We start from the raw sequence: 18,891 nt of genomic DNA, 5'->3' as shown, positions 1-18,891 counted from the left end.
TTTAGGAAACCCAATTCTGGTTCCCCACTAGAACCGGTTACTAAGCAACAATTGTGGGCGGAAAGAGCCTAGCCCCGCCCCTGGAGGACTCAGGCGTTTCAGGATCTTCATCTTTAAGATCTGCCTTTTCAACTTTTCGAAAGGGCGGGGCAACGAGCGCAGCTATTACCTCCTTCTCTCCGCCCCGCTGGCTTTCACGTGTGTTCGGTCGCTCAATGACAGCTCGTCTTCTGGGACTTCCTGGTTGTTGGGCCCAATCAGAGTGCTCTTCACGTCCTGACCATTGTCAGCCCGAGGCCAATCGCCGTGCCTCTAAAACGCCCCTTAAAGGCGCCGCCAAGGCCTCCCGAGCCGGGGCGAACCAATTCCTCGGTTCCTGCCCCCAGCTGCAGTATGGAGTCGCCCCGGGGGCGGCCTGGGCCCGAGACAGACCTGCTAGCTCTGGGGGAACAGCAAGCTGCGATCTTCGGCGACGGCCCGAGCCAAACGCCCTCTGAGCGGCCCTCAGGCCTCCGACTGTCCGAGGAGGAAGAGGGAGAGAACGTTGGGGGCGCGAGCTGCCACCCCAAGTCGTCCCCGAAGACTTCGAGCTGCAGCTTTGTCCACCCTCCGGAATGGGAAGCTCCGGAGGACAAGCCGGGCTGTGGAGGGACGCTTTCTGGGGCAGGGAGCCGCCTGGGGGCACCGGATCCGGAATTCGACCCGCACGGGTCCTCCCGGCGCAAGGACCCAGAGCCGCCAGAGGACAAGCCTGAATCCGAGAGGGTCTGCCGTCGAGGGAGCCCTGTAGGCGGCGGGATGGATGTTGAGCAGGAGAAGGAAGACGACGACGAGGCGGCGGCAGCCGGCAGGGGTAGCCGTTCTTTCTCCAGCCGCCTTCAGGACAGCCGCAGCTTGGACGGGTTGAGCGGGGCGTGCGGCGGCGCCGTGTCTTCAGGGGGTGCAGAATCTGGCGCAGGCGGCGGGCGGCGCGCCACTATCTCCAGCCCCCTGGAGCTTGAAGGCACGGTGAGCCGCCATGGCGACCTCACCCACTTTGTCGCCAACAACCTGCAACTCAAGATCCGTCTGAGCGGCGCCCCTCAACCCCCGCCCCCTGCCCCTACGCGGCCCTGTTCAGCGCCCACACCCACTCCGGCCATCCCTCCCATCGACCCCGACGTGCTGCGGGACCTGGAGCGGCTGAGTCGGGAGCTGGGCGGCAGGGTGGACCGTCTGCTTCGCGGGCTGGGAGGTGCGGTGCAGGAGCTGACAGCTCTGAGCGTGGGCTGCATCCAGACCTACCGCGATGCAGTGGACTCTCTAGGTGAAGCTGTGGACATGAGCATCAAGGGCATGTATACCCTGCTGGCGCGCTGTGAAGAACTGGAGCGGGCTCTGCAACCGGTTCAGGGACTGGCGCGACAAGTCCGGGATATCCGACGCACCTTGGAGGTGTTGGAGGCCCTGTGCAAGTGACTGAGAAGGCAGGAGAGGCCTGGCAACGCCAGGGACCAGCAGGATCCTTAAGGACTCTTCAAGGAGCCCTGGTGGGACCTGCCTGCTGAGAGGAGGGAGGCCTTTATATGGGAGGTTCTTCCAGATACGTTTAGCAGGCCGGCGACCATTCGCTGGGCCTTATGCAGGTGTACATGGGGAAGTTCTAAAGACTCTCCTGGTGGGAGGGTATGATGCTCTGCTTCTGTTCGGTTGGCCATCTGCAGCTACCTTGTTCTCCCAACTCTTTCCCAGTTAGAGCACCGTCTCTGGAAACCCGGGGCTTTAGGTCTGGGCTTGGGAGATGTGACTGTCATAAGTTATCAAGAAAGGAGAACAGAGGAGGCCCCAGCCCCCACTGTGGCCACTCTGACCTCCAGTGGTCAATCTCAGGTGCCAGGGGCTGTGGGAGCTTGTGTGGTCAAAGACCACACACCATGCAGACAACGACGCATACTTGCAGATGGATAACCTCCTGCTTCTGCCCTTTGGCCCTCTACCATCTCATTTCCCCAGTCATAACCTGGGCGAAGCTAGAAGGAATGTATTGCATGGTGGAGGAGGTGCGTTGGGAGGGGTCTCTCTGCTCTCAGGGTTCAGATAGAATTGTTGCTGGTTTTGAAGCCCACCTGTTGTGGAATGTTCTAATCAGTTTTGGCTTTCTGAGTTTTTGTGGAATTAAAGTGCTGCTGCTGCTAAGGCTGAGGCTGTGTCTGTGTGGGGTTACAGGGATTGATGAACCAAAGTAATGGGAATGAAGGTCAGTCTTTTCGTGGAGTTTTCTTGGGACTGGTGCTGGGAGTGGGGTGGGGGTCTCAGGCCACATGTGGAAGGATATGGTTCCTGCTCCTAAACAGCAGATCTGAGGAAAGGTAAGACACAGGTATGGGCTGAGAGATACAGTAAAAGCAAGGAGATCTAGAAGAAAAAAGGGAGGAAGTGTTGTCTTCTCAGTTCCTGAAGTGGACAGGCAGGGACTGGGCAAACTGAATATCTAGGTTCTAGAAAAGACTGGAAACACTTGCTAGCTCCATTCTTGACCCCATTTCTTACACTCTGCTTGCTGATCAGTGCCCTATGAATGGTCTAGGATAATCTGTGCCAATTTCTGGCCGCCTTCGTTTACAGTCACATGGTAAATTCCAGAAGCTCCCGTTATGGTGCGATTTAGAAACAGATCACAATACAGATCCAGTTCCGTTAAATTGTCCTGCTCTAACAAGACACTAGGTCTTTGGGCTGAATTTAAACACGTTATTCCTCGAGGTATGAAAAGTTCCGGAACTGGGAATATTGTTTCACACACCTTCCCTAACAACAAGAAATTGGCAGTAAATTCTTTAAAAGAAGACTATGGCTCTGGCCCGTACGGGGATCGAACCCGCGACCTTGGCGTTATTAGCACCACGCTCTAACCAACTGAGCTAACCGGCCAGCTGACAGTAAATTCTGTCAATATGAATCTATGTAAAATACAAATTACTAATCAGTCCTATCTGTGAGAAAATCTCAAAACGGGTAAGCTTATTTGGGGAAACAGGGAAACAGACTACGAAAACGGAATCACCTATCATTTCGGGAAATAAAGGCGAAGCCAAAATAGTGGCAATCACAGATTATGCAAATAGGTGCTTGACTGGCAGGTCGCCGTGCCAACATAGAGCGCAAGACTATGCACTTAGCACTTAGCGTTGAGGCGCACAACCTGAAATAGAAAAGGCCGTCTGATGGCAACCGGTAGACTCCTGAAGAGATGTGAAAAATTATATATAAGCCAGAAGCCTACGACTCTTTCCTCGAGATGTAAAAGCAACCCCTGCCTCCGGAGGCACCGCTGGGATTCGAACCCAGGATCTCCTGTTTACTAGACAGGCGCTTTAACCAACTAAGCCACGGCGCCCCGCGCGTACCCCTTCTCGCCTCGTTTCCCTGGCCAGGTCAGCTCCAGGTTAGGTGAATGAATGCCGGGGTACCTTTCTAATTTTCGGTCGTACTGGAAAACAAGGTAGGAGGTGCGAAATCCACGGCTGTAAACGGGATAGGTCGGAAGGATGACACAGAAATTGAATCCTGGCAAACAGAACGTAAGAAGAACAATTCTTGGGCTATAAAATATAAACAAGGCCGCGGGAGTCGCAGGCCGACGAGGATGGGATTCGAACCCACGCGTGCAGAGCACAATGGATTAGCAGTCCATCGCCTTAACCACTCGGCCACCTCGTCCACAAGGAAATAACTTAGGATCTCCTCTCTGGGGTCTGGATTCTTCCTTCTCGTAGAAAGCGTGAGCCCAACTACGTCGCGTAGGGAGGGTTTCCCGAGGGATCCCGCCCGGCACCGCGAGGACGACTCGCAGGGCTCTGGCTGCCGAGCGATATTCTAGCCTGCGCTAGCACCCAACTCGGCGTTGAGATTTCCCAGTCGTGCGTCACTCCTCAGGAGCCCCGCTATCCGCCCAGATTTACAGTCCCCGGATCTACGGCAAAAACTATCGCGAGATCTTGGAGCTTCCCCCCCACCCCCCCGACGGGGCGACTCGGGACTTGGAGCCAGGGACCCTCCCCTTCCGGCCCCTATGAAGTGTTTCTTCTCTAATCTGCGGGATGGGACTCCAACAGAGTTGCAAATAAGGAGAATAAATAAAAATTACCCGAGCTCTAGAAAAGCGAACGCTGACCCCGACGTGATTTGAACACGCAACCTTCTGATCTGGAGTCAGACGCGCTACCGTTGCGCCACGAGGTCGGCCGGCCACGGGGGTGGACAGGTCTCCCCATGACGACTGGACGGTGAGGCGGCCGGGTCCGGCGATCGAGGTGCCGAGGGCCTTCTGGAACTTCTAAAATCCCCCGGTGTGGTGTTTGCCCTCTCCCTCCGGCCTCGTGGGACCAGCAGGGCCCGCCACCCGCAGGGCAGCGGCTTTGTGGGCTCCGGGTTCATCGGTGCCCCGACCTCGTCGCCGGCCTCCTGCAGACCGTAAGGCGGCCCTGAGCTGGTTCCCTGGGGGACCCAGAGCTCACAGCCCATCGGGGACGGACTGGCACCAAAACGTGTGGAAGGACGGAGAATACCAGGCCGAAGGTGATGGAGGCACGTGTCGGGGACAGAGATTAGCTTTTTCAGCCGTGAGTCCCCTCCCGGGCTGCACTTACCAGCCGCCTGCGGAGCCTTCCAGGTAGCTAGTCACAGGCCCCAAATTTGGAGTTTCTGGTTTAAAGATCCAGGGTAGAATCTTGGCATCGGTAACTTTGTCACTTTTGACGATTCTGAGGAATCCCTTACCTACAATGAAATGCACAGATCTTAAATGTTTATTTTGGTGAGTTTTGAAGAATTTACAAGGTTCTTTCTTATCTTTTCCGAGTCGACCCGCGCCCCTCCCCTCCCGCTCTTCACAGAGGCAACCACTGTTCTGATTTCCGTTGACATAAATATCTGTACCTGTTAAAGCTCCCCAGGTGAGACCAGGCTGGAAAGAGGAATACCAGAAGCTGGAAGAAACGCTCGCCCGCCCCCGCCCCCGCCCCCACCCCCCAGACACACACACTTTTGCTCATTTGCTTCTTGAAGGGTGAAAGAAGTTCAAGGGTCCAATACCGCCAAAGAAAGTTATCAGGGACTACAGACAAGTCAAAGCACGCCGAGAAGCCTGACCTTAATTGACTGGGCAACATTCTTTAAGAGCCTTCCCTCTTGGTTGTCATGACACTGCTGTCTGCTGGCTTTCCCCTATCTTACTGCCCCTCTCCCTCCAGTCTTTTTCTGTCTTTTTTTTCCTAGGAGTTCTGTCTTCTCTCTTTATGCTACACACCTTCCCTGGAGTAAACCCTTCCCTGGAGTCAGCCATCACTTTTGTGCTGAGGGCTCCTGAATCCTGCTCCCACCTCTGAATTCAGTCTAGTGCCTGCTGGACACCTTCACTTGACCCTGTCATCCTTCGGAAACCTCCCACCTCAGGTGGGACTCAAACCCACAATCTCCCAGCTGAAACCATACACCTCCTGTCAGGACTTATGAAGCTGAGGTTCATTAAGTCTCCTCATAGAAGGAATTCAGGGAGAGGCAAAGAGATAGGTAAGAAGTAGATCTATTGAGAGAGACATGACATGAGTTTGAGTAGGCTCCAGGGTCTGGCATGCTGCAAAGGGTCGGACACAACTGAGCGAGTAAACTGAACACACTCCATAAAAAGTGTGGGCCATCTCTGAAAGAGCACTGGGAAATATAAGGTGGTTAGTTTTTATGGTCTGAGTAATTTCAGAGGGTAACAATTGGGAAGATTATTCCAACTACTTAGGGAAGTGGTGAGGATTTCCAGAAATTGGGCCACTGCCCCCCTTTTTGGCCTTTTATGGTCTGCCTCAGAAGTGTCATGACGCCTGTGGGTGTGTCCTTTAACATGTTAATATATAGGATGGGCGTGTAATAAGGTTTAAGGTCAACTGGAAGTTGAATCTTCTGCCATCTTGGGCCTGAACGGTTCTAAGCATTTTTCTCTTCTATCCAGTTCTCAGTCGCTGCGTCGTTCTTTTAAAGGTTGTGCCCTGTCCCCTTCCCTCTGGTCTCATTCCCTTCCCAGTCTTCTGCACTCCCAGTTAGAGGCCAAGCTGAGGCTGGGATTCATCTCGACTCTTCCCCCTTCCTCGCTTCCCATTTCTAGTCACCAAGTTCACTCAATTTCATTTCCTTCATAATTCTGTTCGCCCTCATTCCCTATTCCCACTGCCATCTTGCTGGATGACTGTAGTAGACTCCTCCCTGATGTCTCTGTCTCCAGAATAGTCAAAGAGAATCATCTTTTAAAATGCTGACATGATTCCATCATGCTGTGGCTTAAAATCAATACCATTGAAACTGCACAACTCAGATGGGATTCGAATCCAGCCAAAACTGACTGGGACTTGAACCCTTGGGTTGGGACTTGAACCCACTGTCTTCTATTTAAAATTGCTAACCTAGTGTGAAAAACTGATGGGAAACGTTACAATGGGTGCTTCAGTCTGCCTACTCCTGAACCTGATGCTCAGACTAAACACCAGAAAAAGATAGACAAGCAAATGTGGTGTGCTGCCTGTTAAAAGCCCAAGGCGTTAGTCATATACATTTTCAAGACAAAGGATCCTACATCAAAATGCCATACTGGTAATTTACATAAGGTTTACCAAGGTATATAGTCCAAGTAAGCATTTACAAAGGGAGGAACAATTCACCATGACTCTCGACCCTCTACAGAGTTGGGAAAGGATGCTGTTCTTTTAAGTTTTAAGAAGTAACAACAACAAAAAGTTACACTGCTAGCGTTAGAAGAAAGGGGAAAAAATTGATCTGTATAGTTGAGCAGTCACTCCCATCTGGTTAATATGTAATGCAGATGCACACTGCACTTTAGGGAGGGAGGGACAAGGCCCAAACAAACACACAGAATTTTATGTTCAGTTTTTCTTGTCCTGCCTTTAAATATAAATTTTGTTTTATCACCAGAGTGAGGGAATTCAAGGCTAAGATAGCTGCATAACAAACTTTGCTACTTCTTTAGTTTGCTACCCCAAGCACAAACCCCTTTGTTAATTCTTCACAAACAATATTTCTTTGTCATAAAACGACATATAAACAGCCTCCCTTGGTCTCTTCCATGGTCCTTTTTCTGTGAGATTTCCCTGTGTATGAATTAAATTGGATTTTTTTCCCCTCCTATCAATCTATCTTATGTAAATTTAATTATTAGATTAGCTAAAAGAACTCAAGACAGGGGGGTGGAAATTTCCTCCGCCTGGACAGAACTATTTGGTGATGTCTGGGATTTGCTTCAAAATAATCCAGTGGGACCGGGAGGCAGAATATAACTGAAACAAGGTTGGCCATGTGTTGGTAATTGCTGAAACAGAATGGTAGGCTTCAAAAGGGGTCGTTACCTTTTGAATGAAAAATAATTTATTTTTACATACAATATGTTTGAATATTTCAGACTTAAAAAACGCTTTTCTAAATTATTTTATGGCCAGTTCAGTTGTTGGAACATGTGAGTTCCAGCCCTGGGTCAAGTGGCCGAAGGACCCTTGGTCACTTGCAATACCACTTTTAGCCACAAGGTGGCTCCAAAACTCTCTTTGGCGAGTGTGGAGCAGGCTTCTCTGAACCAAAGACATGGAAAGGGACAGGACTAAATGCCTGCTGTTTACCCATTCACAAAGTGAACTGTATCTCCCGGTTCTTACTATCTATAGGTCCCCAGGTAGGAAGGCTGTTATGCGCAGAATGCCCCAAACTTCAAGCTGCTGGGTCCCAAAATCTAACAGTCATTCTTGACCCCTTCCTTCTCTCACCCACACACATTCCCTGTGGGTGAATAAAATAGCCTGTTTGTGGTCTATCAAACACACGTTGTACATCTGCTTTAATTATTTAAAGGGTACACTGACCAGACTTTTATCTTCTAAGACTCTAGATTTCTTCCACTTCACTCCACCTCTTTCACTCCGGTACTATTGATCTTGGCTAGAGACCTTATTCAAATTTTGCCAACTTTCCCACTAATGTCCTTTATAATAAATTTTGTTTTTCTGATCCAGGATCCATTAGGATCACACATTAAATTTCAAATTTGTCACACCATTTTAAAAAACATTATTTTATTTAAGTGTAGTTGTTTGACAATGTTGTGTTAATTTCTACTGTAAAGCAACGTGATTCAGATATAAAGAATATATATCTTTTCCATTATGACTTATCATATGACATTGAATATAGTTCCTGGGCTATACAGCAGGATCTTGTTGTTTATCCATTCTTGTTATATCTCTTTGTCTTTCGTGAACTTGAGGAAACATCTTTTGACTATCTCTTTGACATCTGAAATTTTTCACACACTGGTTTAGAAAAAGGAAATCCATTTAGTACATTGGGGACCTGCAAGAGAGAAAAGCATTTTCTCTCAGTTTTGACATTTCCTAAAATGAACTTTTAAGAACAAATGATCTATTTTCAAAGAAAATTTCCTTGATCACATTGTTCTAATATTTCCCTTTAAAATTTTTATTTATTACAACTTTTACCGTGCAGATTTATTATTTGTTGACGTGTTTGTCAATCTCTCTGACCCCAGGAAGGTAGAGACTTCTGCCTTGTTCCTCAAGAATATGAGCCCAGCACAGTGCCTGGGACTTATTTGTTGAATGAATGAAGAAATTAAAAAATGCCTCTTGGGCTTGTAGTTTAGACCTGTCTAAGAGGCACTGAGATGGAGAGTAGTAATAAAAGAAGTGTTCACATACTGAGATATAGGAAAGTCATTCTGGCTTAAATATTACAAAACTTGAATTTTATCCTAACTAAAATAGCCTGTTTGTGGTCTATCAAACACACGTTGTACATCTGCTTTAATTATTTAAAGGAAAGGGTACACTGACCAGAAGTAAAAAATGCCCATGTTAAAAAAAAAGATTAAATGCCCCTCTTCCTGGGACACCTTCGATGTGATGATAAGAGATGCTTTCCAGGTGCCAAGGCCATGCTGACCTGCTGTGTATTAATCGTCTGGTCCTTAAAAAAGAAAAAAAAGAAAAGAAGAAGAAGAAATGCGACCCTGACTTGTATAAAGTTCTTTGTTCTTACAAGATGCAAAACTGCACTGAAAACGATGCTTCGCTGAGGCAGTTTCTCAGGAGTAATCTGGGAAAGGAGCTTCCAGGCTACTCCTTAGTTTGGCTCAGATAAACCTCTTTTCTATTCTTATTATGGACTATCCATTATTATTCTTGGGAGGTGACCTGGTTAGGGGGTGGGGCCCCGGAGGTTGTGACTTGACTGTTAGCCATGAATTCTGGAGAGAAGTTGCAGTACTGCAGGAATCACCTTTAAGGTCCGAAGGTCCGTGAGGTCCCAATCGTGAGAGATGCTTGCACTATAGCTGGGCAGAGACTACAGCTGGCCACACCTCTAAGAGATAAGGAAATCGTTGTAGAGTCTGAATTTCCGCCCTCGACTCTTGCCTCCCAGGGACGCGGGGTTTCATCCTCTTCCTCCACTCCCTTTTCTGGTCCCGTATGTCCACTTCCTTCCCGCAACAAGCCTCTCATCCACACCCTAGTTCAGGAGAGGGGCTCTTTTCTGTTCTCTGCAAATCCCTCACCAATCTGAGCGAACTGGGTGGGGGGAACCAGAATCAAGGAAAGTTCAGGTATACGGTCCGCCAACAACCAGGGGCTCCGGGACAATAAAGGGACATCCACCTCTACAAGTTCGGCCTACGCCAGGGAGAAGCTCCACGGATACGGAGGATGGAAGAAAAGAGAGTGTCCAGGCCTCGGGCATGTAGACGCACTAAGGCCGACGTGGTGGTGACAGTGGTGTCCGGAGGGTCGTCCTGGGCAAAATAGCAGGGGCTGGGGGCCAGGCCGCTCCCGGCGTGGGGATACCGGGAGAAGCGAGTGTCCGAGTTTCCGTTCGCCAGTGCTGTGTGGGCAGACTCGGCAATGCGGGACAGCGCCACAACACACTCTCAGGTTGTGCAGACAAGTCGTCTGCACGTGGGGAGGAATGCGGCTCGATTCTCCGTATCCGGTCCGGATCTGCACAGGTATTGTGCACCCGGACCAACGTTCCCCAGAGGCCCGGCGGCGGCGCGATTATTTGCCGCTCTCGCGAGACTTTCAGAGGTCCCGTCATAGCCCTCGTTTTTGCCGTTACCAAGGCAACTGAGCGGCGCCAGCGTAAGCGGGAAGGCGGCGTACGTCGAGTTTTTGTCTGCTAGCTTGGGAGACTTGAGGAGTGACCCTCCTTAAGCTTCCAGCTCCAGAGACCAACGGCCTCTGCTCCAGGCGGTACCTCTTCCCCTGAGGACCATGGGCCGGATCTCGGGGCTCGTGCCCTCTCGCTTTCTGACGCTCCTGGCGCATCTGGTGGTCGTCATCACCTTATTCTGGTCCAGGGTAAGACCCATGGCCCGCTTCTCGTTCCTCCTTCCAATTTGGGGTGGTCTCAGCCCCAACCCACCCTTTCTCCCCCGGGGCCTTACCCGGTGGGGTCCTCCCATACCCCGCCGCCAGACCCTCTTTCAACTTCTCTTTCTTTCTGCCCTGCTCCCTAGGACAGCAACATCCAGGCCTGCTTGCCTCTCAAATTCACCCCTGAAGAGTATGAGAAGCAGGACATTCAGTGAGCATGTGGGACAGGGTGGGCAGAATTAAGCAGTAGTGGGAGTGAAGGGGTCTTAGAAAAAGTCCAGAAGGCCTAAGCCACTTCCTTCTTTTCTACAGGCTGGTGGCAGCGCTCTCTGTCACCCTGGCCCTCTTTGCAGTGGAGCTGGCTGGTTTCTTCTTAGGAGTTTCCATGTTCAACAGCACCCAGAGCCTCATCTGTATCCTTTCTACGTGTACTCCTTTCCTCCTCGGCCCTTGTCCACCATAACGCCCTTCATCCACTTAATTAGGCCTTTCTGGCACAATGGTGTTTGCTCTAGCAGGCAAACAGAATCCCTCCTGTGGAGAGATGTTAGGCAATGTGGAAGATCTGATACAATCTCTGATCACTTTTTGAGCTCCTACTACTCACCAGGCACTGGAGATCTCAAGCTGGGAGTACAACACAGTTTTCTATCTTGAGGAAGAGGCAGACACACAGACATCTGTAATTCAGTGTGATGAGCACAGGTGCCATCAGATGTAAAGATACAAAGCACTATGGGAACGCAGAAGAAACATAGGAAGTGAGGAAGATGGATCAGGGAAGGCTCTCAACACCAGCGTGCTGGAGAGTGATCCCAGCAGTGTATTGTGTCACTGTGAGCATTTCTGTGTGCTTGGAGTAGATTGGGAGTCTACTACTTCACCTGAAGGGTCCAAACTAGATACGGGATGGAGGTAGCTTGGTTTCCCCGCAGTGCAGGCTCAGCTCTGGCCTCTACACATAGCCATCCTAAAACCCAAAAGTCTGGGCTGCTAGCTCTGGCCTTTGCAGTGTGGTAAAGGGAGCAAGAGATGTCTTGCTCACCAGGAGCTGATTGTGAATGCAGGTGCCAGGCCCATCACCAGCCTTTTCTGGCTCATCACTACCTGTTGATCCAAAGGCTTTCCTTGACTCTGGTGTATTCCCAAGCCATCGGGGCTCACTGTGGTGCATCTGTGGCCCTATCCTTCTTCATATTTGAGCGTTGGGAGTGCACCACATATTGGTACATTTTTGTCTTTTGCAGGTATGGTAGCACCTAATGTTTGAGATGTTTGTTTACTTTAAATCTGAAGATTTGCCTTCCCAGCCCTTTACTCCATGTGTAAGATACCAGATCCACTCAACATTCCCGAGTCTGTTTGAAGTCCTCCACTCCTCCACTTCAGGGGGTGGGGGGTGGGATCGCTGGCTTGGGGATCTGGGTGTTTTTATTAGAAGAAACTCTGAACCCATCACCTACCTTCCTCAGTGCCCTCCCAGCTGTCACCGAAATAACGTTATTCATCAGCGTCTTCGGGCTGAAAAAGAAACCTTTCTGATACCTTCGTGACTGGAAGTAGGGATGAAGGCTGAAGGAGCGAAGGACCACTCACCCTTCCTGGAAGAGGAAGGCTTCAGCCCTCCTTCTAACACTGCATTTGGTGAAGGATGTCAGTGTCAGGGTAATTATCTCTCGAGTCTGGGATTATCTGCGTTTTGTTTACAGTCCTTTGTAATAAAATATATTTTAGGATAAGATCAAAACTTAACAGGAATTCCTAGAGGCATTCCCTGGCTGTCCAGTGGTTAGGACCCCACGCCTCCACTGCAGCAGTCACGGGTTCAGTCCCTGCTGGAGCAACCAAGATCCTGAATGCTAGGCAGCGTGGCCAAAAGAAAAAAAAAAAAAAATCAAGACAAAAATTTCAGGAGAAAATTGGGGTGGCCAAACTACTGTAGAAACGGAAGGCTGTTTTCCACCCTTGCGCTGTAAGATACTAAATGTCGCTTCTATTTTAGTTAATACGGTAGATTTCTGGCGGAAGGGAGTGGGCGGGGTTATGTAAATAAAGTGATGCCTAAGGGTAGTACCTCGAGCTCTTAAGTGAGTGAAGCATTCTGGGAGGGATTAGCGTTTGCTCTTTTGACAGCCAAATGGGAAAATATATTTTAAAACATCTGCAAATAAATTGAGCAACAGAAGTGGAAGAACCTGGATAGCTTCAGGTTGCTCGAGCTAACATGTCTTTTACTCACCCTCCCTGATAGCGGAGTCTTTTCCCTGGAGTACGGAATATGGCAGGCTTATCGGTATCGTCAGGTGGGATAATCCTTACCTGTTCCTCCTTTTGGAGGGCAGTAATAGAACATGATGATTTGGAGCTCGCATGATTCGTGATTAACGGCTCTGCGTAATCAGGACTTGCAACACCCTGATTGCTCCTATCTGATTCTTCCTGACGATCCGTGGTATTAATGTATTTTACGGTTAGATTTGAGCCTTTTGTTATTGTTCAGTTGTATTTAAAGTAGTGTGGTGTTGGTACTTTTCACTTTCATGTATTGGAGAAGGTTATGATAACCCATTCTAGTGTTCTTACCTAGAGTAATCCCAGTGACGGAGGAGCTCGGTGGGCTGCCGTCTATGGGGTCACCCAGGGTCAGACACGACTGAAGCAACTTAGCAGTGTAGGTTCTTATGGTGTCTGTAACGTTTGGGTGTGTTTTTTTTTTTTTTTTCCTAAGGGTATTTGGTTTGGGTATGTTTGTGTAGTGTACGGTGTCTTGGACTGGATAGCTGTTTCGTTTTTTTCACGGGTTTTTTCCCCAACGCCAGGGATCCAAGCCACGTTTCGTTTCCTTGCATGAGTCCCAATTTGCTGGTTAGTTTTTGTTTGTTTTTTCCTTAATTTCATGAAGTTTACTGAAAGAAACTTTCTGTGTACCTCCGATTTTCCAAAAAGTGGTTCTTTCAATGTCTGTTATATTTGATGTCATGAATGAATGCGTGTCAAAGCTTCTATCTCGCCATGCCAGGAAGGGTCACGTGCTAAAGGGTAGACTTCCCTGGTATTTGGGGTGCCCAGCCCAGAAACATGACAAAGGTCACTTGTTTACTCAGTAGTCTAATTAGAACACCAACCCTAGTTTCTGTCTGGTAGCCCATGGCTAGAACATGTTCAAAAGAAAGTTATTGAAATACACTATTTGGCATTAGAGAAGAGTCTAAAGTTCTACCTTGTGTCACAGGGTAAATGTTCTTACAGGGACACAGTTTTTTTTAGGAAAGATTCAGTGTAGAGGTTTTTGTTTTTGTTTTTGTTTTTTTTAGTCCTACCACTTTATTGCTACCAACCCATCTCCCTCCACCCTCGTGCACACATGCCCAGTCATGTAACCCCATGGACTTCAGCCCGCCAGGCTCCTCTGTCCATGGACTTTTCCAGGCAAGGATACTGGAGTGGGTTGCCATTTCCTTCTCCGTAGAGGTTTTAATCTATATACTTTTTAGTCCTAAATGGTGGAGGCCAGGCCATTCTAAATAAGCAAAAGTCATCAAAGGATATCTTTTCTGGTGGAGCCTCCTCAAGTGATGCTTTCTGTTTGCTCGCAGCCCTTCCTCGTTGAGTATTCACTCAGTGAATACTTATTCAGCACTTACTATACACTATAGTGAGTACCGAGGGAATAGATGTGAATGTGAACTATACTCGGCCTGGGCCATCACAGATATTATGGCTCAGGGAAACAAAGAACAATCTCTGGTACTCCCAGAGTACTTTAATAACAAATTATGATAAATGCTGCAAACTCAACTTGCAGATGCTATGGAGTAGGGATAACCTGCCCCAGGTGGCAGGAGTGTTGCTCCTACAGGAGCAGTTTGAGTGAAGCCCTGGAGTGTGGCTGAAGCAGAGAGTTAGAGAAGCAGATTGTCCAGGAGGCAAGAAAGGCCAGTCATGGTTACTGGCTTGACCAGGAAAGTCATATCCCCTGACAAGCCTGACTTTCACCACACCCAGTGGTGTGCTTACTGATTTGTGAAAGCTGTTTGTTTTTCCAGAAACATTATGGACTGATCGTCAAAAACAGCAATATCAAAAATTGAACCTGTAACCTTGCAATTAAATGAATAATATTTCTAAAACAGAGGGGGATTTTTCTGGCGGTCCAATGGTTAAGACCTAAAACAAACAAACAAACCAGAAAACCCGAAACCAGAGTAAGAAATACTCATCACTTCCTGGTTATTTTATAAATTTACTTTTATATGATTTTGAGGTTGTTTGCATTTATAGTATCTGTATGGTGGGAATACGATAAAATGATGTACTGCTTTGTATCTCTTTCCAGTTTATTTAGTGACATTAAGTTAGTAATTTGAAACTGGCCTAAGTGGGAGTATTTATTCCACAGAATTGGCAAATGCTACATATCAGGCTTTGTTGATTGTCTAGATTTTGAAAAGTGATGGAGAAAATGTAAAATAATGCAGGTTAAGTCTTTAAGTGTCATGTCTGTAACTGTTATACTATAAATATCACACACACACACACACATACACAACAATGAAGTATTCCCCCACGATTTGAAAACTTATCAGCAAAGAATCACTCAAGTCATTGAGGAACCTGTGAAGTTTCAACATATCTTCAGTGTTTCATTTTTATCTTAATAAAAAATAAATAAAAATATCAACCAATGTTTATGTTAGAACTACCCTTGTATTAATACTTACGATATAATTCCATTTATGAAATCATGGATACAAGAGTAGAATTTACGATAAAGAATATTGTATATTTTATTATTTGCAGATTCTGTTACACATCCTTTATATCAGCAAAATTTATAATAAACTTTACGTACACATTTGAATGCATACTTTTCTTGGAGAGTGGGTTATTAAACATTTATCAGCACTTTCTTGCTCCTCCAATCCTAAGAAATTGTTCATCACCAGTGAGTTCCTTGTTCCTAAATCCAGAGGTTCTTTCCAGACTTTGGCTCGACTTCTTTTCCATATGTTGACCATTCCCCTCATTTGAAAGTTGTTCTCCCTTCCTTTCTGAAAATTAGTTCCACTGGCTTACCTCCAACTATTCTGGCTGCTCCTTCTTAGACTCATCTAATGAATACTGATTGAAAACTCACAGCTGACCAGCCACTGAGGACACATTATAGGCTTGTCTCCTCCCTTTCCCCTGTAAATGTTGGTGGTCACTCCTCCTTGGGGACTTCATCCACCTCTTGTCTTCAAGCATCACCTAAATGGTGCTGGTTTCCAGGCCTTGGCTCTGTTCTGTGAGCCCTAGCTGGAGGCAGAGACTGGAAGTGAGCTATGGAGTGATTTAAAGTGTACCTGCTCTCCTCCAAGGTTATGTGATGGCCAATAAGTCACTTAACCTCTTTGTGCCTCAATTTCTTCATCCACTTCAACTATATATCTCTTAGTCAACACCAGATGCTTTGCCAATTAGCATCAAAAATAGGTTTTCATTTTATTGTGAAATTAGTGGCTTGTTAATCAGCATAAGCCAATCATGAAGAAACAAATACTGCTGGATTCTACTTATATGAGGTTCCAAGAGTTGGCTCAAATTCATAGGGCTGGACGGAGAAGGCAATGGCACCCCGCTCCAGTACTCTTGCCGGGAGAATCCCATGGATGGAGGAGCCTGGTAGGCTGCGGTCCATGGGGTTGCTAAGAGTCCGACACGACTGAGCAACTTCACTGTCACTTTTCACTTTCATGCATTGGAGAAGGAAATGGCAACCCACTCCAGTGTTCTTGCCTGGAGAACAGCATAGGGATGGAATGTAACAGAACGGTGCTTGCCAAGGTTGTGGTGGGTGGGCGGGGGAGGGAGGTAAGTAGTGTTTCAGTTTCACAAGGTAATAAGTGTTCTGGAGATTGGTTGTATGATGATATGAATATACTAACTACTGAGGCTAATAGAGTTTTGCCAAGAGAACACACTGGTCATAGCAAACACCCTCTTTCAACAACACAAGAGAAGACTCTATACATGGACATCACCAGATGGTCAACACCGAAATCAGATTGATTATATGCTGTGCAGCCAAAGATAGAGTAGCTCTATACAGTCAGCAAAAACAAGACCAGGAGCTGACTGTGGCTCAGATCATGAACTCCTTATTGCCAAATTCAGACTTAAATTGAAGAAACTTGGGAAAACCACTAGACCATTCAGGTATGACCTAAATCAAATCCCTTATGATTATACAGTAGAAGTAAGAAATAGATTTAAGGGGCTAGATCTGATAGACAGAGTGCCTGATGAACTATGGTTGAAGGTTCGGGACATTGTACAGGAGACAGGGATCAAGACCATCCCCATGGAAAAGAAATGTAAAAAAGCAAAATATCTGTCTGAAGAGGTCTTACAAATAGCTGTGAAAGAGAAGTGAAAAGCAAAGGAGAAAAGGAAAGATATTCCCATCTGAATGCAGAGTTCCAAAGAATAGCAAGGGGAGATAAGAAAGGCTTCCTCAGCAATCAATGCAAAGAGATAGAGGAAAACAACAGAATGGGAAAGACTAGAGATCTCTTCAAGAAAATTAGAGCTACCAAGGGAACATTTCATGCAAAGATGGGCTCAATAAAGGACAGAAATGGTATGGACCTAACAGAAGCAAAAGATATTAAGAAGAGGTGGCAAGAATACACAGAAGAACTGTACAAAAAAGATCTTCAAGACCCAGATAATCACGATGGTGTGATCACTCACCTAGAGCCAGACATCCTGGAATGTGAAGTCAAGTGGGCCTTAGGAAGCATCACTACGAACAAAGCTAGTGGAGGCGATGGAATTCCAGTTAAACTATTTCAAATCCTGAAAGATGATGCTGTGAAAGTGCTGCACTCAATATGCCAGCAAATTTGGAAAACTCAGCAGTGGCCATAGGACTGGAAAAGGTCAGTTTTCATTTCAATCCCAAAGAAAGGCAATGCCAAAGAATGCTCAAACTACCGCACAATTGCACTCATCTCACATGATAGTAAAGTGATGCTTAAAATTCTCCAAGCCAGGCTTCAGCAGTATGTGAACCGTGAATTTCCAGATGTTCAAGCTGGTTTTAGAAAAGGCAGAGGAACCAGAGATCAAATTGCCAACATCCATTGGATCATCGAAAAAGCAAGAGAGTTCCAGAAAAACATCTATTTCTGCTTTATTGACTATGCCAAAGCCTTTGACTGTGTGGATCACAATAAACTGTGGAAAATTCTGAAAGAGATGGGAATACCAGACCACCTGACCTGCCTCTTGAGAAACTGTATGCCGGTCAGGAAGCAACAGTTAGAACTGAACATGGAACAACCGACTGGTTCCAAATAGGAAAAGGAGTACATCAGGGCTGTATATTGTCACCCTGCTTATTGAAGTTATATGCATCATGAGAAACACTGGGCTGGATGAAGCACAAGCTGGAATCAAGATTGCCGGGAGAAATATCAATAACCTCAGATATGCAGATGACACCACCCTTATGGCAGAAAGTGAAGAAGAACTAAAGAGCCTCTTGATGAAAGTGAAAGAGGAGAGTGAAAAAGTTGGCTTAAAGCTCAACATTCAGAAAACTAAGATCATGGCATCCCGGTCCCATCACTTCATGGCAAATAGATGGGGAAACAGTGGAAACAGTGTCAGACTTTATTTTGAGGGGCTCCAAAATCACTGCAGGTGGTGATTGCAGCCATGAAATTAAAAGACGCTTACTCCTTGGAAGGAAAGTTATGACCAACCTAGATAGCATATTAAAAACCAGAGATATTACTTTGTCAACAAAGGTCCATCTAGTCAAGGCTATGGTTTTGCACACAGGTAGAATGGGAATGTGTATATTATTCCTTGCAGCTTTGCTTGTATTGGCAAAAGATTGGAAACAAATGTCTGTCAACAGGGGATTGGTATCATTACATAACCATGAAATACTGTGCAGCCAGGAGCAAAGTAAACTTTATACATGGTCCTGTAGCAATCTCCAAGATAGTTAAGTGACAAAAGCAAGTTGCAGAACAGTTCGTGTAGTGGTCTTCCATTTGTGTTAAAAAAGGAAAAAAAAAAACAAAACGGAAAGCTATATTCACATAGTATCTCTGGAAGGATGCAAACTACTGGGAGGACTGGTGGCTGAGTGGTGGAAGCTAGGGGAAAACTGGGAAAAAGGGTAGGAGAGAGACTTTCTCCATATGCTCTTTTGAACTTTTGGAATTTTGAACCATGTTCCTTAAAAAAAAAAAAAAAAAAAACCTAGTCTTTTGAAAGATTGTGAGCCTGCAGCTGCTTCTGTTCCCTGTCTGGAAATGAAGCTAAGGCAGAGGCCAGCAGGGCTGGACATGGAGAAACCAATCACCAATGACATCAAACAAGCACCTGGATCCTGCTGTTTCCAGTCACTCTCCAGTCATGTGAGCCCTTAGAGTCTCCTTTCTGGTTTAAGTCTGTCTGAGCTGTGTTGGCAAGT

At 46.9% G+C, this 18,891-nt stretch overlaps 2 protein-coding genes and 5 non-coding genes across 7 annotated transcripts; 3 read left to right on the top strand and 4 right to left on the bottom strand.

The window, feature by feature from the left end:
* The first annotated feature begins 169 nt into the window (after window positions 1–169).
* BORCS6 (BLOC-1 related complex subunit 6) lies at window positions 170–2,175 on the top strand. Its single transcript, XM_043903772.1, has one exon. The coding sequence runs from the start codon at window positions 394–396 to the stop codon at window positions 1,456–1,458; it is 1,065 nt and encodes a 354-aa protein (XP_043759707.1). The 5' UTR covers window positions 170–393; the 3' UTR covers window positions 1,459–2,175.
* Window positions 2,176–2,836: 661 nt separating this feature from the next.
* TRNAI-AAU lies at window positions 2,837–2,910 on the bottom strand. Its single transcript has one exon. It is a non-coding gene; the product is annotated as a tRNA-Ile (tRNA).
* Window positions 2,911–3,302: 392 nt separating this feature from the next.
* Window positions 3,303–3,376, bottom strand: TRNAT-AGU. The gene has a single exon. It is a non-coding gene; the product is annotated as a tRNA-Thr (tRNA).
* A 241-nt stretch (window positions 3,377–3,617) lies between these two features.
* Window positions 3,618–3,699, bottom strand: TRNAS-GCU. The gene has a single exon. It is a non-coding gene; the product is annotated as a tRNA-Ser (tRNA).
* A 450-nt stretch (window positions 3,700–4,149) lies between these two features.
* On the bottom strand, window positions 4,150–4,221 carry TRNAW-CCA. Its single transcript has one exon. It is a non-coding gene; the product is annotated as a tRNA-Trp (tRNA).
* Window positions 4,222–10,172: 5,951 nt separating this feature from the next.
* On the top strand, window positions 10,173–15,283 carry TMEM107 (transmembrane protein 107). Its single transcript, XM_043903773.1, has 5 exons — window positions 10,173–10,403; window positions 10,562–10,629; window positions 10,731–10,831; window positions 11,569–11,665; window positions 11,891–15,283. Exons 1-5 carry the CDS (start codon window positions 10,317–10,319, stop codon window positions 11,958–11,960), a joined length of 423 nt encoding a protein of 140 aa, XP_043759708.1. The 5' UTR covers window positions 10,173–10,316; the 3' UTR covers window positions 11,961–15,283.
* Window positions 12,715–12,852, top strand: LOC122695857. The gene has a single exon (XR_006341599.1). It is a non-coding gene; the product is annotated as a U8 small nucleolar RNA (small nucleolar RNA).
* Window positions 15,284–18,891: the final 3,608 nt, after the last annotated feature.

Source organism: Cervus elaphus, chromosome 5 (genome assembly GCF_910594005.1).
Source record: "Cervus elaphus chromosome 5, mCerEla1.1, whole genome shotgun sequence".
In the NCBI taxonomy this organism is placed as follows: Eukaryota; Metazoa; Chordata; class Mammalia; order Artiodactyla; family Cervidae; genus Cervus; species Cervus elaphus.
Note: the sequence above shows the minus strand (reverse complement) of the source record. Positions and strands in the feature narration are given on the sequence as shown.